The sequence below is a fragment of the Oenanthe melanoleuca genome, chromosome 5 (genome assembly GCF_029582105.1).
Source record: "Oenanthe melanoleuca isolate GR-GAL-2019-014 chromosome 5, OMel1.0, whole genome shotgun sequence".
Taxonomy (NCBI): Eukaryota; Metazoa; Chordata; class Aves; order Passeriformes; family Muscicapidae; genus Oenanthe; species Oenanthe melanoleuca.
Genome location: NC_079339.1, coordinates 36,584,244 through 36,604,345, shown reverse-complemented (window position 1 = coordinate 36,604,345; position 20,102 = coordinate 36,584,244). Strand labels below are relative to the sequence as shown.

Genomic DNA, 20,102 nt, shown 5'->3' with positions numbered 1-20,102 from the left:
CCTTTAAGTCAAGAAATCCTTCTTCGTGTCCAACTTCAACCTTCGCTGGCACAGCTTGATGTTATGTCCTCTTGCTCTTTTGCCAGTTGCCTGGGAGAAGAGACCAAGCCCCACGTGGCTGCAGCCTTCTTTCAGGTAGTTGTAGAGACCAGTAAGGTTTGCCCCCGGTCTCCTTTTCTCCAGGATGAACAACACCAGCTCCCTCAGTTGCCCTTTCTATGACTTACTCTCCAGACCCTTGACCAGCTCCATTATCCTTCTCTGGACCCAGAACTGGATGCAGGATTACAGAGGTGGCCTCGCCAGTGCTGAGTACAGGGGGGCAATTACTGCCCTGCTCCTGCTGGCCACACTATTTCTGATACAGGCTAGGATGCCACTGGCCTTCTTGGCCACCTGGGCACACAGTGGATCATGTCCAGCTGCTGTCAGGCAGTACCTCCAGGTCCTTTTCCACTGGGCAGCTTTCCATCCACTTTGTCCCCTGCATGTAGCACTGCCTAGGGTTATCGTGACAAAAGCCCAGGACCTGACATTTTGCCTTGCTGAACCTCATAGAGTTGGCCTTTACCCACTGATCCAGTCCATCCAGATCCATCTGCAGACCCTTTTTGCCTTCCAGCTCATCAACACTCCCACCCAACAGGGTTTTGTCGTGAACTTGCTGAGGGTGCATTCGACCCCCTTCACCCAGGCCATCAGCAAAGGTGTTAAACAGGACTGGCCCAACACTGGGAACCCCACTGGTGACCAGCTGCCAACTGGATGTAGCTCCTTTCACCACCCCTCTCTGGGCCCAACCATCCAGTCAGTTTGTTACCCAGGGGACAGCACACCTGTCTAAGTCATGGGCTACCAGTTTCCCCAGGAGAATGCTGTGGGAGGCAGTGTCAAAGGCTTTACTGAAGTCAAAGAACTGCAATATACTGTAGTGTCTGAAATTGCACCCTCTCATATGTTTACCATGACCTTTGAAAAGCTTGATACTCCTAACGTATACTGTAATTATAAACATGAAAGCATATCTTTAAAACTGAGGAGTAGTTGATAGGTTGGCGGGTTGTAAAAGATGACAGAAAAAAACTATAACCAGTTCTTTTACTTTTTTGCAGGCTCAATATGTCTTACTTTGCTCTATTCACTGGGTTTTATTCCATATTTAAAATGTAACATTTGGAGAATTAAAAAATTTTAATTTTTTAATGTAAAAAGCCCCCACATTTTAATTATTTCAGCATCCATTAACAGCTGGCTGAAAATATAAGCACAAATAAAATACGAAAGATGCTGAGATTTAGATGCAAATATAAACACAATTGAAAAAGATACACAGGACACTTCATGGCCTATCTAATGACCTAGCAATGGTTAAAGCAAAGAAAAAAAATTCTGATGTTCTCAAAGTGCCTGAACATTACTTGTATATTACCCTTCTAACCAGTGAACTTGTCAGTGTATGAGACTTACCTTTGGACTTGTCTTTCTAAAAGTGTCAGTTCCATGTATCACATCCCTTATTATTCTCTCGCTGAGATTACTGTACTCCTCTTCAGTGAGGTTACTGTCCTCCAGCTGATGGTTGCAAACTGGGCATTGTCCACTGCAGTAATAGTGAAACAAGAAAATAAAAGGGAAAAGGCTTTTAAATAAGAAATTCCTTAAATATTACTAACTTATCAAGTGTCTGCATATGAGCACAAGTCTTTAAAAGAACCCCAACACAGTACAATCACCAGTTTCATTCTTTCTGGAAGGAATCCAAAACCTACTAAAATTACTAGCTCAAAGTATTTAACTGCTTACAAACAGCAAGATAGAAAACAGACTTAGCTCTCAGTCCAGACAATTAACTTCAGAATTTTAAAACTCATAAAGGCTGGAAAAGGTTGTTCAAAATATGATGAATTATTATAACAGAATACAGTACTACACATGTTCTTACATAATAATAATAATAATAATCTATTTTATAGCAAACAATTCTTTAAAGAGTGAGCTATGCTGTTCTTTCAAGGGCTTCAAAAACTGTGGGCTCTACATATGCTTTTATTTCACAGTTTGAAACATAGAGTATTTTTATAAACCACCTAAAACCCCCATAATCCACTGGAGATATTTTCATAATTAATACATTTATAATTGCCAAATTGCTACAAAAAGCATAAAACAAGGTTTCAAATAGAATAACATTTAAAACAGCAGTTTACAGACATTAAGAAAACTGCACTGTAATAGAAACACACACCCAAATATAAACCTAAGAACTGTGAAAACCTAAGAACTGTTCAGTCTTCACTGGAAACGAAATAGGAACCTTTCATCTGTACAAATTAACTGCAATGTACAAAGAGAGTGAGTTTTCAAGAAGATAACACTTTACACACCAAAGCTGCTCTGCTATAGATTGTGTTAACAACAGTATTACAAAGCCAACAAAAAAAAAAGACTTTAAATCCTAAACAGGAGACAAATAAACTACACAGTAAAGTGGCACCTCTTATTATTTTACTGTGTTTTTCTGTCTTGGCTCTGTTAAGCATAACTCTTCTAAATGTGCATTTTGGGTCTTGTTTAATGTACAAGAATGAGTTGGAAACCGGAGTTTGTGAAATCATGTATCACAACAACCAGAATACTTTTGTATATAAGGAAAGCAATTTTTTTATATTTTTAAAGGAAGAGTTCGATATACACTAATCAAGATAACACCTCACTTATAAATAAAATTATACATTTACCTGTCTTTAATTTTGGTCAGGCGTCCTTTCCAGTTCCCGCCTGGTATACTAATATGTACAGGGGGAAAAATAAATAAAAATATTAGGCTCTTATTTAACAATATCTGATCTACATGTCAGAATAATTATATTTTGGTCAACATTTAGAAATAAAAAAACAAACAATCATCTACCCTGCAAAGGAATGATATAAAAATCCATATTAATTTAGTAATACCTGTAAATATTATATAAAGAACCAGCATTTAACAACATGCAAAGAACTAACACCATCAACCTCAGCAGTTTATGCTGTCCCCAAATTTTAAGAAACACACAAACAATCAGTGTGCACTGACAACTTTTAAGTTACTGCCCTACACATTCATAAGCCATTCCAATAATGTGCATTCCCACTGCCACATTTTCCATCCAAGAAGACAAACCTGTAAAATGACTCTGTAGCTCACATAAATCAAAGCCAACAGCTAAAAAATCACAGATGGGCTCATGTCGAACCTCATTACAAATATGGAATGGGTTCAGGTGAATCCCATTGTGCATATGCACTGTAACAGTTCTGACAATCACTACTCATGACAACAAACTGTGTGACCAGCTAAATACTCTGCTAAAACACAGAGCCTCCTATGAAGCTTGTATAGAATACTAGATGAACAAAGTCAATACATTTAATCTTCACTTTACCTAATAGAATTTGCTGCCTCTTTCCTTTAAAGAAAGTATCTACTTCTCCAATAAATTACAGGAAAAGCCTTCATATACCTGTCAATATTCCTTATCTAGCACCCCAGAAAGAGATGAAGCCAGCTATTTTGAATTGCCATGACCTAACATGATTCCTAATTTTTGTATCAAGGAGCAATATTTAACAGGTAAAAGGTGAAATCAGTAAAAATTTTAAACTTTCACAGTAATTTGTGAGCAAATTTTTTATTTGCGTCCTGTGGAGACACAAAAATCAAATTGAAATGCTGAGGGGTCTCAGAGTTGATCTGTTGGATAATCTGAATCCCTCCTCCTCATGAGCTCTATCTTGCTATTTAAACTTTATTTACCTTTCAAACCATAGCTTTATACTCCGCATAAATGTTTTGTGAGGGTATATTTGGTTCTCTCTCAAATACAAGAGGATACCAAAGAGCTCTTTTTGTAGCTCAGCACCTTTCATACCCCTGCTGAAGTAAAAAAATGACTGCAGGACATCCAAGGTTGGGACCACACCTTTATCCAACATTTCATTGTACAGTTCAAAGGCAAGTTTCATTTCTTGGTGACAACTGGCTGCTTTGATACAAGATTCATAGCATGTCCGTGAGGGAATCATAATCTTTTTTACTTCTTCCAGAAGAGTCAAGGCCATTCTCCATTGATCTGAATTGCTCAAGCCCTTGATTAGAAGGTTGTAAGCCCCACTTTCTAAAATCTTAAACCTGCCCTTCATTATGTCATACATATCACGGATTTCTGAAACCTGTCCCTGATGGACACACAGTGTCAGGTATTTGACCAACACATTGTATGCAATGTCACCATTACGCTTTGCCAGGTGGGTCAGCAAGGACTTGGCCACATCAATGGGGCTGTTGCACCTGATCATGCTGTTCAACATCACCTCTTCAAATATTCCAGGTAATTGGAAATCTTCCCTTAGTTTGTTCCATTCCTCAGCCTGCAAAGGTTTTTCTGGAGGTTGTACATTACTAAATCTATGCCTTGACTGAACACGACTCATTGACCACGACTTTGCAGCTCCAACAGAGGAAGAAAAGTGGAAATTCCCTTCAGGTATTTCTTTAGTCTCCTCATCCCATTCTTTTCCTTCTCTGCAATCAACTTCAGACCTTTTCTTGGTAGGCAAGACATCAGTTTCTTTGGGGTCCACTGGTACTGCAGTGCTGGAAGATGTCATAAAACTGAAATAGTTAATTTTTTCCCTAGTAGGGATGCTGAAAGAGGCAGCAAACAGTTGTCGGCATCTTAAAACAGGCCAGAACATGTGACATTTCCATAGCAAAGCCTGAAAACCCTGCTGGCTAGTTTGAGAAAAGAGTGCCATCACAAGACAAAATTATCTCACTATTAACTCACTGTATCTGCTGAAGTTATCAAATGAAAAATACAGTTTGCATGGGGATGTTCATTAATAAAAGCCCAAGGGCTGTCAAGCTGTATAAGCTTCTGTTTTCAAATGATTGTTGAGTCCTTTTTGCTTCCTATGGACACAAAAAATAAAATCTTTTTTCCCAAAAATCAAACTCTTAGACTGTGAGGACAATAATCCAAAGTGAGGGTATCTTTCTTTCTAAAGATGTTTTGCATATTGATTCCTGTTTGTTGGTTACAGCAATGATGTGTACTGTCTATGTTGTTCGCAGAAAGGCAACGCTGATGCAGCTACACAAAAAGCACAGGATTTTTCTTCCTGCCTTTGTCCAAGTCAGATTTCCTACAAATAAAAACAACAGCACGACATCATGATCTGCTCCGTAGTTTCCAGTGATATTTACATCTGTATGCTAGCAAACACGAAACTCAAGGTAGTACAACGATTTCAGGTGAGAAACCCCAATCCTGATCCTTCAGGCAATCCCAGGACAGGATTCCTACACTGCTTCCCTCACACTTTCCACCTGGTGACAAACTTCCCGTTAAATTTGCTTTCCCAACCCCAAATCCTTGGTAACGCCGCTGCCAAAGAGGCAGAGCAACACCGCGGGCGGTAATAACACTGAAATCCCAGGTACACCTTAGTTTATACAGCCAAATACTGGAAGGCTGGTCCGCCTCACGGGGAGACCCGGCAGAGTCCCACGTCCCTCACTGGGTGCTCCACGGACCCAGTCCGGTCGTATCCGCAGAACCCTCAGCTTTCGGGAAAGTCGCTCCCGCTCGCCCCTCTCTCCCTCAGCCTCTCGCTCCCTCAGCCTCTCGCTCCCTCAGCCTCTCGCTCCCTCAGCCCCTCGCTCCCTCAGCCCCTCGCTCCCTCAGCCCCTCGCTCCCTCAGCCCCTCTCTCCCTCAGCCCCTCTCTCCCTCAGCCCTCCGTGACGGGCCCACCTGAGGCGGCGCGCGGCGGCCATGCACGGGAAGCGCGTGCCCTGCGCCAGAGCAGGCCGGCTTCCCATTGGCCCGGAAGCGCGTGGCGGGCCCGCGCCCGCGAGTGGAGCCAATCGCGTCTCACCGGGCGGGGCCACACGTGATCCGCGCACCCCTTTAGGAAGGACGGGGCTGCTCCGCCATGTCGGGTGCGGGCAAGAAGCTCTGAAGGGCAGGGGCGCGTCGCGCAGGGCACCGCGCATGCGCGGGGAGGAGGCGGGTGCGTGCCGATGGACTGGGAGCGGAGGCTGCGGGCCCGCTTGGCCGCGCGCCGCGCGCGTGAGTGCCCCGGGAGCGGGATCGGGCGGGGGGAGCGCCCCGGGCTGCCCGCAGTCACCGGCGGGGCGGGGGCACCACCGGCCGGCCGAGCCAAGGCCTCGCCGTGCCCGGGCTGCCGCAGGGGCCGGGCGGGTCCCGGAGGCCGCCCCGCGGAGAAACAAGCTGCCGTGGTTCGGGGGTCGGGGAGCGGGAGCGCGAGGAGCCGTGAGGGCTGCGCTGCCCGGCCCGGCCCGGCCCAGCGCTCGGCCCCGCGGCTGAGGGCGCTTTGCTCGCGGGTGAGCGCAGGGCGCAGCGCCAGCCCCAGCCCCGAGCCGGCCCGGCGATTTGGGGCTGCGGCTCACGGCACAAACAGCGCTGCCGCTGAAACAGCGCTGCTGCTCTGCCAGGCATCCTGATGGAGCTCTGCGACTGCATACCCTGCAGCGAATCGGGTGTGCGCAGTCATTGAAAGAGATATGTGTACTTACCCAAAATACTTATGGGAGTAAATATAAGAGTATATAAGAGTATACTCTTATGTAACTTATGTGATTGGTCTGTGCTCCTATCCTTTCCACCTCATATCTGTGTTACTAAACAGCACAACTGGATAAGCCTCGCTATTAACTGTATTTTTCAAGCCCCTCGATACATTAGAACTCTGTTTGGAGTACACTGTGAACATTCTTTTCTGTGTCAAGCAGCCAAAAAGAGTGAACAAGAGCTAAAGGATGAAGAAATGGAATTGTTCACAAAATATTACATGGAGTGGAAAGGAGGGAAAAAAAGTGACAATATATCCTATGCAAACATACCACGATTTTACTACAGGGTAAGTGAAGTATCCAGATAAACTTCTAACAAGAGACTGTTCTGTGTTATAAAAGAAGTTACACTCACTCAGAGGGACCCTGTAGCTTCAGAAGCTAAAGTTGATTGAAACCTGAGTGATGTGAATTGCTTAGTCTAACTTCTTGTTTTGTATAATTATAAATTTTTAAGACTCTTATCAGAGTCAGTGAAATGTCTTGCTAATCAGGCTGCTGGTAAAGACAGGAAGTTCTTCTCCAGAGGCACTTAACGTTCTAACTAAATTTTGACATACCAGTGTTACACATGTATATCTTCTGGTTCCTGTTCAGACATGATGGGATGTTGCCTTATAAAATTTTGGGTCATTGGTCTTGCAGACTAGAGATAGATCTGTTGCATCATCCATCAGAAATGCTTTGCCCAGCAACCTAGTTGTGAGATTAATCAGATTGGGATGGGAGCACATGTAGACATCTTGATATTGCTGGCACTCATCAACTTGACCACTCAGCTGCTGTCAATCTCTCATGGTCACGTATTCCTTAGGGTCTCAGGTTTCTGCCAATTAAGTTCTCAAGTACCTTGTTTCATTTTATGGATATATGTGCAACTCTCCAAGTTCCAGTGCTGCTGTATAGTTTGGCATGTAAACATTGGCAGAACTTTAATACTGGGTGCTCTTTCATCTTATTCGTTGTCCAAAACAAGTCTAGTAGACATTCATACTTTGGAGAGTCAGGCCTACCACAAAATAGAATGTGCTCCTTCTCCTGAGTAAAACACAACAGTAAATGCCTTTTTTGTGAGCCCTCATATCTACCATCCATGGGAAAGTGCTTACTCAGTGGGTTATCAGCTATGAGATACTTCTGTCTGTCCTGTTAAAGATGTCCTGCTTTAAGTAAGTGCTTCATTATTGGAGTGGTTTGAGACAGTGTGCAAGTGATAATCCGTGTAGCAGAAGCAAGTTTGGTAGACTGGCTGTTTTCTGTCAAGTAAACAACTTCAATTAGAGCATGTGATTTAAGACTACCGAAGAGTACTTGCTGGATGTGTAGCTTTTCAGTGGTACTGTGCAGAAAATAAAAATGCCACAATGTTTCCAGCTGCCAGCTGAAGATGAAGTCTTACTTCAGAAATTAAGGGAAGAATCTAGAGCTGTCTTTCTTCAAAGAAAAAGTAGAGAACTGTTGGATAATGAAGAGCTGCAGGTAGGAAAATAATTTCTGTATGTCTTGTAATGGCTTCTGAATGGATTTAGATTATTTTCTGTCAGAGTCTGATGATCTCCTGTCTGCCCACAGAACCTTGTGGTAGGGTGCTTTGTATTTGGGCACACAGTCCTTGGTAAAGCTGAATGCTGCCCTGGCTTGGGCTCATAATGCCAGTGTGAGGCTTCCTCATTATGATGAATGTGAGGACTAAATTAATGGAATTTTCCAGTACGCTGCAATGATTTCCCTGGGGGGCCCAGATGATGAAATAAGTTCTGTTTATGCATTACTGAGTGAGACTCCTAAGATGGTTGATTTCATTGTACTGCAAAGACAAAAGGGGTGTGATTCTAGAAATGCTAGTGAGGGAGAGTGTGCATGTGTTTAGCAGTGCTTAAGGAAATGGGAGTAGCAAACTCTGGCTGAACTGACCATGTGTCCTGGTTAATTGAGAGAACCTTGCATCAAGCCCACATTTTTGCTGAGTTTCTTAAACACTATATCTTAAGCACATTGACTAAAGAAATTAGAAAAGTGTCTAAAGAAATATCTTCTTAACAAATATAAATACCTTTTAAGAATCTATGGTTCCTACTGGACAAACATCAGACATCACCAATGATTGGGGAAGAAGCTATGATTAATTATGAGAACTTCTTGAAAGTTGGTGAAAAAGCTGGACCAAAATGCAAGTAAGGCTTTCTTCTCTTGTATGTGCTCATTTTGACTAAACCTAAGTGCTACTGTAACTTTCAGTGGCTAAAATAGATGGGAACAAGTTTTATGGTGAGAAAAAATCATATCCATGTAGTTACTGATGAATGGGTTACTCTAAATCCTTGCAAAGGTAACTCTGCATCTCTGAGGTGACTTGTAATAAGGGGTGCCTAAAAGAATGGTCGTGCATCCTTTTGAAGAAATTTTTATCAGCATGAACATTTTTAGATGTAGTGGTCAGTAAACAGCACATTACATAAATGAACTGTAAATAGTGTCTCCCACGATATTGCCCAACTTTCCCTAATACCTTCTGATGCAGAATTTCCTACCAGATGTGCACAGCATGCAGTGAATGGTCCTTCTTTATGCTCCTGTTGGAGATAGCTGTTGTGCACATAGTTTTGTGATTGAGCTTCGGGCAAAGCAAATTATTTGTCAGTAGTGGCAGTTTCTTTTATGTGCGTGTTGTTGTAGAAGATTGGAAGCTATCAAACTTACTGTACTAAAGAGAAATGGAATAAAAGCTGTCAAAAGTTCTACATCACTGAAGATTGTCATGAATAGAAAAGGTAGCTGCTTTTTATTGAGTTTACTGTTATTACTTGGTAGGATTCCACCTGATGAGTGTAATGTAGCATATAAACACATTCCGTGTTAAAATATTATTTTACAGGATCTGTAAATTTCAAATGCTGTAACTGGGTCTATCAGTGCAGTGTAATCAGATGCATAGAAGTAGCTTTGTGTTTGTTTTACAGGCAATTCTTTACAGCGAAGATCTTTGCTAAATTACTCCATAATGATCCTTATGGGAGAATATCTATCATGCAGTTTTTCAATTATGTCATGCGAAAAGGTTAGTGGATGCTGCTTCTGTGTTAGAAGTTGTTTCATTTTAAGGCTATTTTCAGCTTTTTTAGTTGGTGTTCCCTTCAACAGCAGTGATATCTGCTGAGATTGATAACTGCAAATGCTGTTTTCCTTGAGGCTTGGGATTTTTTTCGTGTTACTAGATGGTGGGAGTCCATCATACCTCTGAAATCCCCCTCTCTACAGATATTTGATCTATTTGTTACATATACTGTCATTCTGATTTCCTTCATTCAGTGCAAAACAGTACAGTTCATGGCAGGTGTGATAATAACCACTGTGATTGGGCAGATAGCTTTGTTTGCTGTTTGTCCTTCTACAGAATGGTATTGTCTGTGTTTTTTAACTGTTTGTCAAATATGTCAGTATGTTTCTGTGTTTGTCACCATATTTTCTGCTATTTTTTATTATAAATAGCCACTGAAAAATACCCGTTTTTAAAAATATGTATTAGATGTTGTTTAAAAACACTAGGCTGGCTATCAGAAGGGAAGATTGTCTCATCATCTTTTGTCCTGGCTACTGTCGTCTTAGATCTGCTAAAGCCTTTGGGAGAGGAGAACAGCACCTTTCTCTGAGCAGGTCAGCCTGCTTGACTTAAAATGTTGTGGTGCAAGGGATGAGAAATATGTTGAGCAGAAAGTATGATATGCAGGTGTGCACAGTATGCAAGAAATGAGTAATAGGCCCGTTTCCAACAACAAACCCAAAAGCTACAGTATAAGAGACTTGTGGCAAAGTTTGTTAGAATTGTATGCATTTCAAAAAGGCTCACCCAGATGGACACAGCAGAGGTTCTTCCAGAGCTTTGTTTCCAGAAGTTTTGAGTCTTGTTTATTTAGGATGATGCCTTTCTATTAAGCAAACAAAACAGTAATAATAATAATAATAATAGTAGTAGTAGTAGAAGGCTGCCACCACCAAATCACTTAGTGTTTGATGCATTTACCTTTAAACTTAAGCCAACAATGAAAGTCTCACTGTGTAACGTCTGCCATCTGAGTGACACTTAGCCAACCATGAGAAACACTTACCTTGAAGAGTGAATGCTATGAAGGAAGCTCATATTGCATAGGAGCAACTTTTGAACTGCTTCTTCAGAAAATGAGAGTTAAATTTAATGTTGAGTATGCGAATAATAGTTTTTATTAATCTAATCTATACTCCATCACAGTTACAGTGCTTTCACAATGGCCTCAAGCACATTGTCCTTTAGTTTGTCCAATTAACGTGCCTTCTCATTACAAAGATAGATGCTTGTGTGATTCTAATTCTCGTCTTGTAACTCAGAAGTGAGGCCTGACCTTTGGTTGTAGCTGCAGTGTCTGGTGCTGTACAAGGGGTTGTAGCAGTCTGTGTATAACATTGTGCAGCTGTGTAATGCAGTGAAAATGCACTGCTACACGTTTCTAACTCAATGAGAGAGAACAAATCCATATAATTCCATATAACCAATTGTGTGTGCTTGCAGCCTGGAAAGCCTGGGCTGCATCAAAAGAAGTGTGGCCAGCAGGTTGAGGGAGATGATTCTCCACCTCTCTCTGAATATCTTGGGACTTCCTGGAAGTGTTCAAGGCCAGGTTGGATGGGGCCTTGAGCAGTCTGATCTAGTGGATTGGATGGCATCCCTGCTGTGGTGGGGGGAGGTTGGAACTAGGGCATCTTTAAAGTTGCTTCTAATCCTAGCATTTCTATGATACATCATATAAAATGTGGTATCTGCTCAGCCAGTTTTCACATCTAGTTATTATAAGGCAGTCGTGGCAATGGTGTACATTTATATTATAAATAGTATATATTTATGAGGTGTATATTTATAGTATATAGCGAGTGACACTTTCAAATTTAGAGACTGAAATGGTGTTTCTAAGGAGTACTTGACATGGCTTTGCTTAAAGCTCAGAAAAATGGGAAGAGGCACTTAAAGTCCAACTGTGCCTTGCAGCCTCTAGAATAACTTCAGATTTTGGCAAGAACTCAAAAGCCCCATAGGTTTCTTGCATTGTGATTCTGTTTTCTGTTTCACAGTATGGCTTCATCAGACAAGAATAGGTCTCAGTTTATATGATGTGGCAGGACAAGGCTACCTCAGAGAATCAGTAAGTAAATTCTTGATTAACTTAATGTCTTTCTTTAATCAAATGACAGAGCATCAGACAGATCCCAATTTTTTTCTAGTCTTGTCTTGTAAAAGCTTGTATCATAACGTAGATTTGAGATTGGGCAGATTTGCATGGATAAATTGCAATTCATGTATTCAAGAGATGGGGTGGTGAGAGTGGTGCTAGCCTTTTAAACTTACAGGTAATTTTTTGAAAAAAGGATTATATCTACAAAGATTTCATGTCATTAGCACTTTACTAGGTTTAGTAGGATATCGTAAAAATCACAAATTATTCTTCAGTGAATTATATGCCTGTTCTAAAAGGAGGTAATATTATAAAATAAATAAAAATGTTCTAGTTTCCACGCAAAGAAAAATAATTTATTAAAAAATATTCAGCAATGGGGTAATCCAATCAAGAGTTATGCTCCTGATATTTGGAAAAGGTACAGTTGAATGAATTTATATCTGCATATAATTATCATGTATTTTGTTAAATTCTTCTTTATTAATAAATTGTTTCAGCCCTGGAATCATATGTTCATGTATATGATCTGGGATTTCTTGCACAGAGACAGAAGCTTTTTTACTTGCTTTCATGCTCTTTTCTGCATTGTTGCAGGATTGTATTTTTAATAAGATGCACTTGAAAGCCAGGGAAGAATAGAGCAAACATGGAACAATAGTAATGTTTAATGCTTGTTTTATTTCTTAATTCTTCAGGATTTAGAAAACTATATTTTGGAACTCATCCCTACTTTGCCACAACTAGATGGCTTAGAAAAATCTTTTTACTCCTTCTATGTCTGCACAGCAGTTAGAAAGTTCTTCTTTTTTCTGGATCCTCTTAGAACAGGTAGGTCTATTCAAAAGTTTCCACTGAAGCTACTAGTGTTTTCAAAGCAATGTGTAGTTGTCCTGATAGGCTTTTATTCAGCATTGAAGATTAATCTCCACTGAAGCCCATGACTCGTCATTGTGGGTCTAATTATCTACTTTTATAGCTAATGAATTTCTGTGAGATACCTATCAGTTGAGGTACTATAGAGTTATCTCATAGAAATTGACAAATAAGATATTGTTTCATTATAACGAGCCATTAGCAGTAGCTAATTTTGTAAGTGTTTAGGGTGAATATAAAACACAGCAACCAACAACACAGCTGCTTGTCAGAACACCCACAGAACTGTGGAAATGCTCAGGAATGGTTAGAGTGATGTGCTTTTCCTGTGGTTGAATCTGTGTGCACCATGTAGACCCACTAGAAAAGGTCTGCAGTTAGGTCTGATAATGCTTGTTTACAATTGTAGCTCCCTCCTATCCCTCATTTAAGTCACAAACTGGATGTATTTTCAAGGCCCAGCTGTGGCCCTTGTAAAGGTCAGAATTGTGTGGAGGCAGCAGCCTCTAACAGAGGTAATTACAGACGTTTGGAGAGGGTGGGTGGGGAGTTACAATACTATTATTTTGCACAGCTGTTAGAACAGTGTCTGTGCACCAGTCAGAGCTGCACCAGCAGAAGTGCTTTCTGCTACCTTAGTTTTGTGTCACAGCTCAAGTTTTGAAGATGTAAGAATATCATGTCACTTAGACTAATGTTTCATCAAATGTTTTAAGCATGCCTTCTTTGCATTTTTGAGTTGATGTTGAACACTCACATTTATTTTAATTTAGTTTTCTGACATTTAAGGCTGCAGGAGAGCTCCTGCCAATATCAGGGTAGTTTTGTCCAGTCATTTAAAAAGATATTTTGTTTTATCTCTGAAATTAGAGCCTTGTCCTTGATGTTAGATGTGGGTTTTGTTTAGCTTTTGTTTTTTAAAAAGCATCTTCTTCTGCTCCAAATACTTCTTTCTTAAGTAAAGCCACCTAAATGAGAATAGTCAAATGGATATGTTGGCTGAGCAACTGTTAAAATGTATTTTTCTTTTCTTGCTGCAGGGAAGATAAAGATACAGGATATTTTAGCTTGCAGCTTCCTGGATGATTTACTGGAGGTAAAGGTCTCTAACATATACTGTTGTATTTTTATTTACTCTTTCTGAATTCTAACTTTATCTTTCACTTAGTTAAGAGATGAAGAGCTTTCTAAAGAAAGTCAGGAAACGAACTGGTTTTCTGCTCCTTCTGCATTAAGAGTTTATGGTAGGTTCCTTTATATGTCAACACTTTTCTTCTCCTCTTTCTTGTATGACTTAGTCACGTTATTACTGCTGGTTTTCCTCTGTTTTTCTCATGTTAAATCCTCCTGCTAACTCATCTTTTCAAAGCCTGAATCTGTCCTTTATCTTCCTGACTTTCTTTGTAATTTCAGTTCTCCACTTTTGTTCTTTATTGTGGTTTTATGATCTGTCACCTTGTTGCATAAGGTACAAGATTCCTTTGTAACCTTCTCTTCTGGATCTGTTCATGCCTTTGCATCATCTTTAGCTCTTTTTTTAATGCTTACAGCGTATTTGTATAAAATAATATGCTCTTAGCCTTCTTCACCTCTCTCAGTATCCACAGCTATTAACTTAGAACTGCTAACACCTCATTATGGGAATCCCACTTCCTCTCCCTCCATGCTCTGGCTTATTGATATTATTTGATGCTTCCTTTATGAATATTATTGTGGATCTAGTAAATTCTCATTTAACTGCATTAGTTTTATCATGGAAATAAGAAATTTAGCATTTCAATTTTTTTTTTTCTCCATTGAAACAGTTATTTTATGATAGGTATATTATGGTTTTCTTTTCTAATCTCCTTCCTAGGTCAATACTTAAACCTTGATAAAGATCACAATGGCATGCTCAGCAAAGAAGAACTGTCCCGATATGGAACAGGGACTCTGACCAACATATTTTTGGACCGTGTCTTTCAGGAATGTTTAACTTATGATGGTGAAATGGTAATTACATATTTTCCCTTTGTCTACAGCATAACATCTTTGGCTTATTGAGTTGAGAAATGTCTAATAATCAGTATCTTTAAAATAAAGAGTAGCTTGAGGTAAAGTAGCTTTTATCATTGTGCACACAAATGACCATGCAACATATTAGAAAGTTAATTTAAGACCAAGGTGACTGCAGTGTGGCCTAAAAATAAATTGCTTGTTTGAAAAAGCAGAGGTGATAGAGAATCCAGACAGACTAGGCTAACACCACTTGTAGATTCAATTAAAAAGTGCATGTTGAAAAAATGTATAGATGCAGCAATGCTTTTTAGTTTAAATATAATGCTTTAAAGAGAACCAAAGACAAATAGCACGCTTGATATTAGTGCAAGTTAGCTAAGCTGTCGATTTCTGCATGAAGACAACTGTGTTTTTCATTGTAAGCTTTCCATAGCTGAGCAGTCTAACTAATTGAAAGTAACATCTCGTATCTATATTTTTGAAGCTTTACTTATTGTTCAGCCACAATTCTTGTCTGCATTCAGATGACTGGAGTGTAAAGTGATAAGTTACAAATTCACCATACAGCCCTTTTGCCATCTGAGCAGTTTTTTTGTTAGAATCACATAACAGTTGAGGTCATGAGGGGATCCTCTTAGTTGTCCCGTTCTGGACTTGGAACAGTAGGTTCATCTCTCTTGTATGGGGGAGCCCAGAGCAGGACCCAGTGCCTGGATGTCGTGTGAGCAGTGCTGAGAAGGATCACTTTCTTCAACTTGCCACCAAAACATTCCTAATGCAGCTGAGGGTGCTGTCAGCAGCCTTTGCTGCAAGGACCTGTTTGCTTTCTGACCAGTCAGCCCCCAGCTCTACAGGTGCATGGGGCTATTCCTCCCCAGATGCAGGATTTTGCATTCCCACTGTTGAACTTGATGAGGCTCCTGTTAGCCCATTTTTCCAGGCTGTCAAGCTCTCTCAGAATGACAGCACAACTCTCTGGTGTTACAGGTAAACAGGGTAATGACACACAGGGCTGTAGGGTTTCTGTCCTCGTCACAAATGTATCTTGATTGGGAAACCAAGAATCCATACTAATGAAAAAGAAAAGTGTGATACTTTTTTGGAATGTTAACTAATGTTTCTAGCACGTAATTTGCCAAACCACTGACACTGGTCTAAGGATTATGTACTTAATTGGCCATCTAGTTCACTATTTGGTAACATTAGGCTTACTCCTACTAGACATTAAATTTATGATAATGAAAACATGTTTTTTTTTTCTTCTCTAGTTGGGCATGTTCAGCAGTTTAAAGATACATTAAGCATTGTTTAAAAGCATATATATGGCATATTTCATTTGGATTTATGCTTGGAATACTATTTTGCCTCTAAAATGGCAGGTTTTCCCATTATCAGCAGTCATTAAAAAGTAACTTTTCTCTGCACATTAGTGGTAGCAGCCATTTTCTATTTCATGTTGTCTTTTTCAGAAAATAAACTGATCCCCTACAATGAAATAGCTGCCAATTACAGAGTTCCTGCTTGCAAAATCAATTTATAAAGAAGACTATAATAAACATGATTGTATCTACTTCTAGGACTATAAGACCTACCTGGACTTTGTGCTTGCATTAGAAAACAGAAAGGAGCCTGCAGCTCTGCAATATATTTTCAAACTGCTTGATATAGAGAACAAAGGACACCTGAATGTCTTTTCCCTTAATTATTTCTTTAGGGTAAGTCTCTTTATACAAGTAGGCTATTTTCTGTGTTTATAGTGTTATAGCCTATGTGCTTCTGCATGCAGATCTGCAGGAAATCACTTTAAATTACCAATAGCCACAGGCAGGCTAGTAACGACTTCAAAGAAGATTTAATTCTTTTTTTAAGACAAAAATTGGAATGATTTCAAAAGATATTTTCAGTAGTTTATCTGTAGTTGAAATTAACTGTTTCGATTTTGAGTATAAAAAATATATTTTGAGTATATAAAAATATATAAAAAATATATTTTGAGTATATAAAAATATATAAAAAATATATTTTGAGTATATAAAAATATATTTCTATTGATTTGGTTTTTTTTTTAAATTGAAAATTGTCCTAAAATTGAGTTATAATTACTTATTAAAATCTTTTATGATTATTCTAATTGATTATTGCCCATGGTTTTAATTTCAACTGTAATCCTTAAATTCACCAAAAGAAATGAAGGCAATGAAATTTATTGTTAGGCTTATACAGCTGTGGGATTTTTCATTTAGTGCTTTGCTTACAAAAAGTTTCTTGCATTTTTCATAGTCTTCATTTGTACCCGTTTCTTCCAAAATAGATTTAAACTAAGCTTATTTTTTTTTAGTTGCTGTTAAAATGAATTTAAGATTGCAAAATCTTCCTCCAAACTGGTTTGTGTGTGATGGGGTTTTTGTTGTTTTGGGTTTTTTTTCTTCTGACTAGTGATGGTTTTGGTTTGGAAAAGGGGCAGGTGTTTTGTAGTTTCGTCTTGTTTTACTCATAGATACCTGAGATATCTTGGGAAGTGCTGTGCAGTAAAGTAGTATTTTTGCTGTGGATGGTTTCAGCTGAGTTATGAGCTTGATGCTTTATTCATATACAGGATTCCCTCAGTAGTATCTATTCAGACACAGGGACAAGCACTCCAGATTTTGTTATATGGATCTTTGTATTATAACTTAAAATAAGTAATGTCATTGTACTTACCTGTATGCTTTAAGGATGAAGAATAAGGTATGTACTTCATTGAGTCAGTAAATCGTTCAGGCCTGCTCAAGGCATAAACTTATATCCTCCTTATTTATCTATTGTAACAAGTCTCCTTTTTGACATGGAAGGTTCTAAGTTTTCCTTGAAATCAGAACAGTTCCTCTTAATTCTGTGAATGATTGCTTTTCTGCTAGCATTAAGTGTGAAAGATCTGTACCAACCGAGGCTGTGCTGGTAAAGTTAAGCTGATGAGGCTGTGCAGCTTGTGCTAGTGAAACAGTTTTGTCCATAGCTGTTACTTGCAGATGTAGTTCTGGTGATGCAGGTGTTTAAACAGTACCACATTAAAAGAATTGATTTGTCTTTCTGCTGATTGGTGATTGGTCACTTTTTCTCTCTTTCCCTAGCCTATATTTCATTTCATACTATGTCAAAAATGTGACCTTATGGTTTGAGTATCTTAAGTTTTGAGTGTTGAGGGATAACATGCAAATTGCTCAAACACTGGTGTCATAAGTGTGAAAGTTATATTCATATCATACTAATTAAGAACTGTGAACCTAGAGATGTCTATCATTGATAATGCCTTAACTCACCCCTGCCTCATCTGTGGAAGAAAAATAATTGCAAGCAGTACCATGAATGCTTTGTTAGAGGGGAATACAGCTTAAGATGCAGAAGCATTTAATAAGTTTCATACAATGTCGGTATTATACTGCACTAGCCATTCCTAATTTCTCTTTTTTCTAGGCTATTCAGGAACAAATGAAGATTCATGGACAAGAACCAGTTTCTTTTCAGGATGTCAAGGTTAGCTCTACTGAATGGAGTACTGTGTAAAATCTTTGAATAAGCATTTCATAATTTAATTTTTACATCATCATGTCTAGGTTGCTGTGTATTTACTTGGAGAGTAGTAGAAATGAGCTGACTTGTCCTACTCATAGGTTTGAAAATGCCTTTCTAGTCAACCGTTGCTCTGTAAAATAACTGATATGTTCTAGTACAATTTACCTGTTAAACTCATGTTGCTGTTTCTTACACTGGACGGTACTTGCTAAGTGCATTTTACAGTTCTAGGGATTGTTCCTTGGGGGAGAGGGGGCAGACTGGTAAATTAAACAGCTTATAAAACTGATTACTGCCTACTGCATATTTAGCAGTTTTAGAACTTATAAAAAAAAGTACAAGAGCTTCTACAAAACTTAGGTGATACAAGTGAACTGAGTTTCATTCTGCCATTTTGAGGCTGAAGTCTCCCTAGAAAAGCAGATTTTTACTTGAGATGTGGGACCTGAGGACACTGCTCTGAACTGCAGGCAATCAGTCAGTGTGCTTTGTATCTTAAATGCTCTGGAGCTTAATAGCTGCTTTTTGTAAATTGGTGTTGGTGGCACTAATTATCAAAAGATCATTCTGTATATGATATGAAATAGCCATTATTCTGCTCATTAATGTGTGGGGGCTTTTCTCCCAATTTTGACTTGTCTTTCATAGGATGAAATCTTTGATATGGTGAAGCCTAAGGACCCTTACAAAATCTCCCTTCAAGACTTGATCAATAGCAGTCAAGGAGACACTGTTACCAGCATTCTAATTGATCTGAATGGGTTCTGGACATACGAGAACAGAGAGGTCCTTGTGGCAAGTGATAATGACAGCACTGCTGATGTTGATGATACGTGACTACGAATGGGAGCTGACTGTATCCACAGAGACCTCAACCTGATGGGCCAAGTGTTGGAAGCTGGAAACATTATCTGAATTTCTCTTCCATTTTACTGCTCTCCCTTCCGCCTTTGCCCCCACATTTGATACAAAATGTGCTACATACACGAATCACTGAACTAATTTCTGAAACCAAAAATGCAAGTGTTGTTTAAGAGGTTAAAATTACCTTTTTCTAAAATAAATATTTTTGGACTTTTTCATGTGTACCAAGTCCTATTCTAATTTAAATAGCTTATTCTAAGTGCGAATTTACCCTGAAAGTACGGATGTGGTTCTTGTTATCTTCAGCACTGGCCTGTATCCACTCAGCCATCCCAAACCTCCCACTCCATTCTGCATGGCTTCTTCTAATGACAACACTGTTGAGCATTCTGTTGTGAGGGCAAAAGTTTTCACTAAGAAATAAAGAATTTAGGCCTTTTTCTTCTATGCATGACCAGCTTTAAGTGTGTAATAAGTAAATTATTGAACTGGATAGTTACCTAGTTTCAAGATGTTCATTAAGAGAAATAAAACTGCACTAGCTTTAGATCGAGTTAAACCTAATTCAAACACTTACACAGAGACTTTCATCAAGTTAACCTCCAGTGCAAGTATTTTATGCAATCTGTCTTAATTGTATAACTGAGCTACAGCAGTAGTTAAAGCCGTTTAACTCTCTTAATCCTTAACAAAGGCATAAAACTGTTTCAACTTTCAGACAGAATTACAATACCTCCAGGCCAGAAGTGTTTGCAATCCTGCATTATTTATTAGTTTGAGGTAGTGCTGAACACAGAATACTACATGAGAGTCTAAGGAAGGGGTGGGAGTGATTTCTTGAATTCTGGTGCCTGAATATTCAACCAGGATGTGTGACTTAGTAAAGATGAAAACAATAAACAAGCACATGCACCCGTATATAGGCATAAAGTGTCAAAGACCACACAGTTTTAAAGGAAAAGTCACAGCCAAC

At 39.4% G+C, this 20,102-nt stretch overlaps 2 protein-coding genes across 3 annotated transcripts in view; one reads left to right on the top strand and one right to left on the bottom strand.

Moving 5' to 3' along the window:
* PRORP (protein only RNase P catalytic subunit) overlaps window positions 1–5,913 on the bottom strand; it is a 37,002-nt gene extending 31,089 nt beyond the window's left edge. Inside the window, exons 1-4 of the mRNA XM_056493077.1 lie at window positions 5,797–5,913; window positions 3,797–5,187; window positions 2,739–2,786; window positions 1,468–1,600 (exon numbers count right to left, since the gene is read on the bottom strand). Of these exons, the coding sequence (XP_056349052.1) occupies window positions 1,468–1,600; window positions 2,739–2,786; window positions 3,797–4,797 (1,182 nt within the window). The 5' untranslated portion in view covers window positions 4,798–5,187; window positions 5,797–5,913. The remainder of the gene's footprint in view (window positions 1–1,467; window positions 1,601–2,738; window positions 2,787–3,796; window positions 5,188–5,796) is intronic.
* Window positions 5,914–5,936: 23 nt separating this feature from the next.
* Window positions 5,937–19,344, top strand: PPP2R3C (protein phosphatase 2 regulatory subunit B''gamma). 2 transcript variants are annotated; one of them, XM_056493076.1, is made up of 13 exons: window positions 5,937–6,114; window positions 6,798–6,925; window positions 8,013–8,117; window positions 8,700–8,812; window positions 9,599–9,696; window positions 11,739–11,809; window positions 12,538–12,670; window positions 13,756–13,811; window positions 13,884–13,959; window positions 14,571–14,707; window positions 16,291–16,428; window positions 18,167–18,226; window positions 18,914–19,344. In XM_056493076.1, the coding sequence occupies exons 1-13, from the start codon at window positions 6,066–6,068 to the stop codon at window positions 19,100–19,102; spliced, it is 1,353 nt and encodes a 450-aa protein (XP_056349051.1). In that variant the 5' UTR covers window positions 5,937–6,065; the 3' UTR covers window positions 19,103–19,344. The 2 variants fall into 2 exon arrangements, with proteins under 2 accessions (XP_056349051.1, XP_056349050.1); XM_056493075.1 differs by having other exon boundaries at window positions 6,035–6,114; window positions 6,795–6,925.
* Window positions 19,345–20,102: the final 758 nt, after the last annotated feature.

What these genes read in the sequence shown, in the direction of transcription:
- PPP2R3C (XM_056493075.1), top strand. Translation starts at nt 6,066, where the DNA reads ATGGACTGGGAGCGGAGGCTGCGGGCCCGCTTGGCCGCGCGCCGCGCG. An exon ending in TCTGGATCCTCTTAGAACAG is followed by an intron (nt 12,671 to 13,755) that starts GTAGGTCTATTC and finishes TTCTTGCTGCAG; the next exon opens with GGAAGATAAAGATACAGGAT. An exon ending in TTCTGCATTAAGAGTTTATG is followed by an intron (nt 13,960 to 14,570) that starts GTAGGTTCCTTT and finishes TCTCCTTCCTAG; the next exon opens with GTCAATACTTAAACCTTGAT.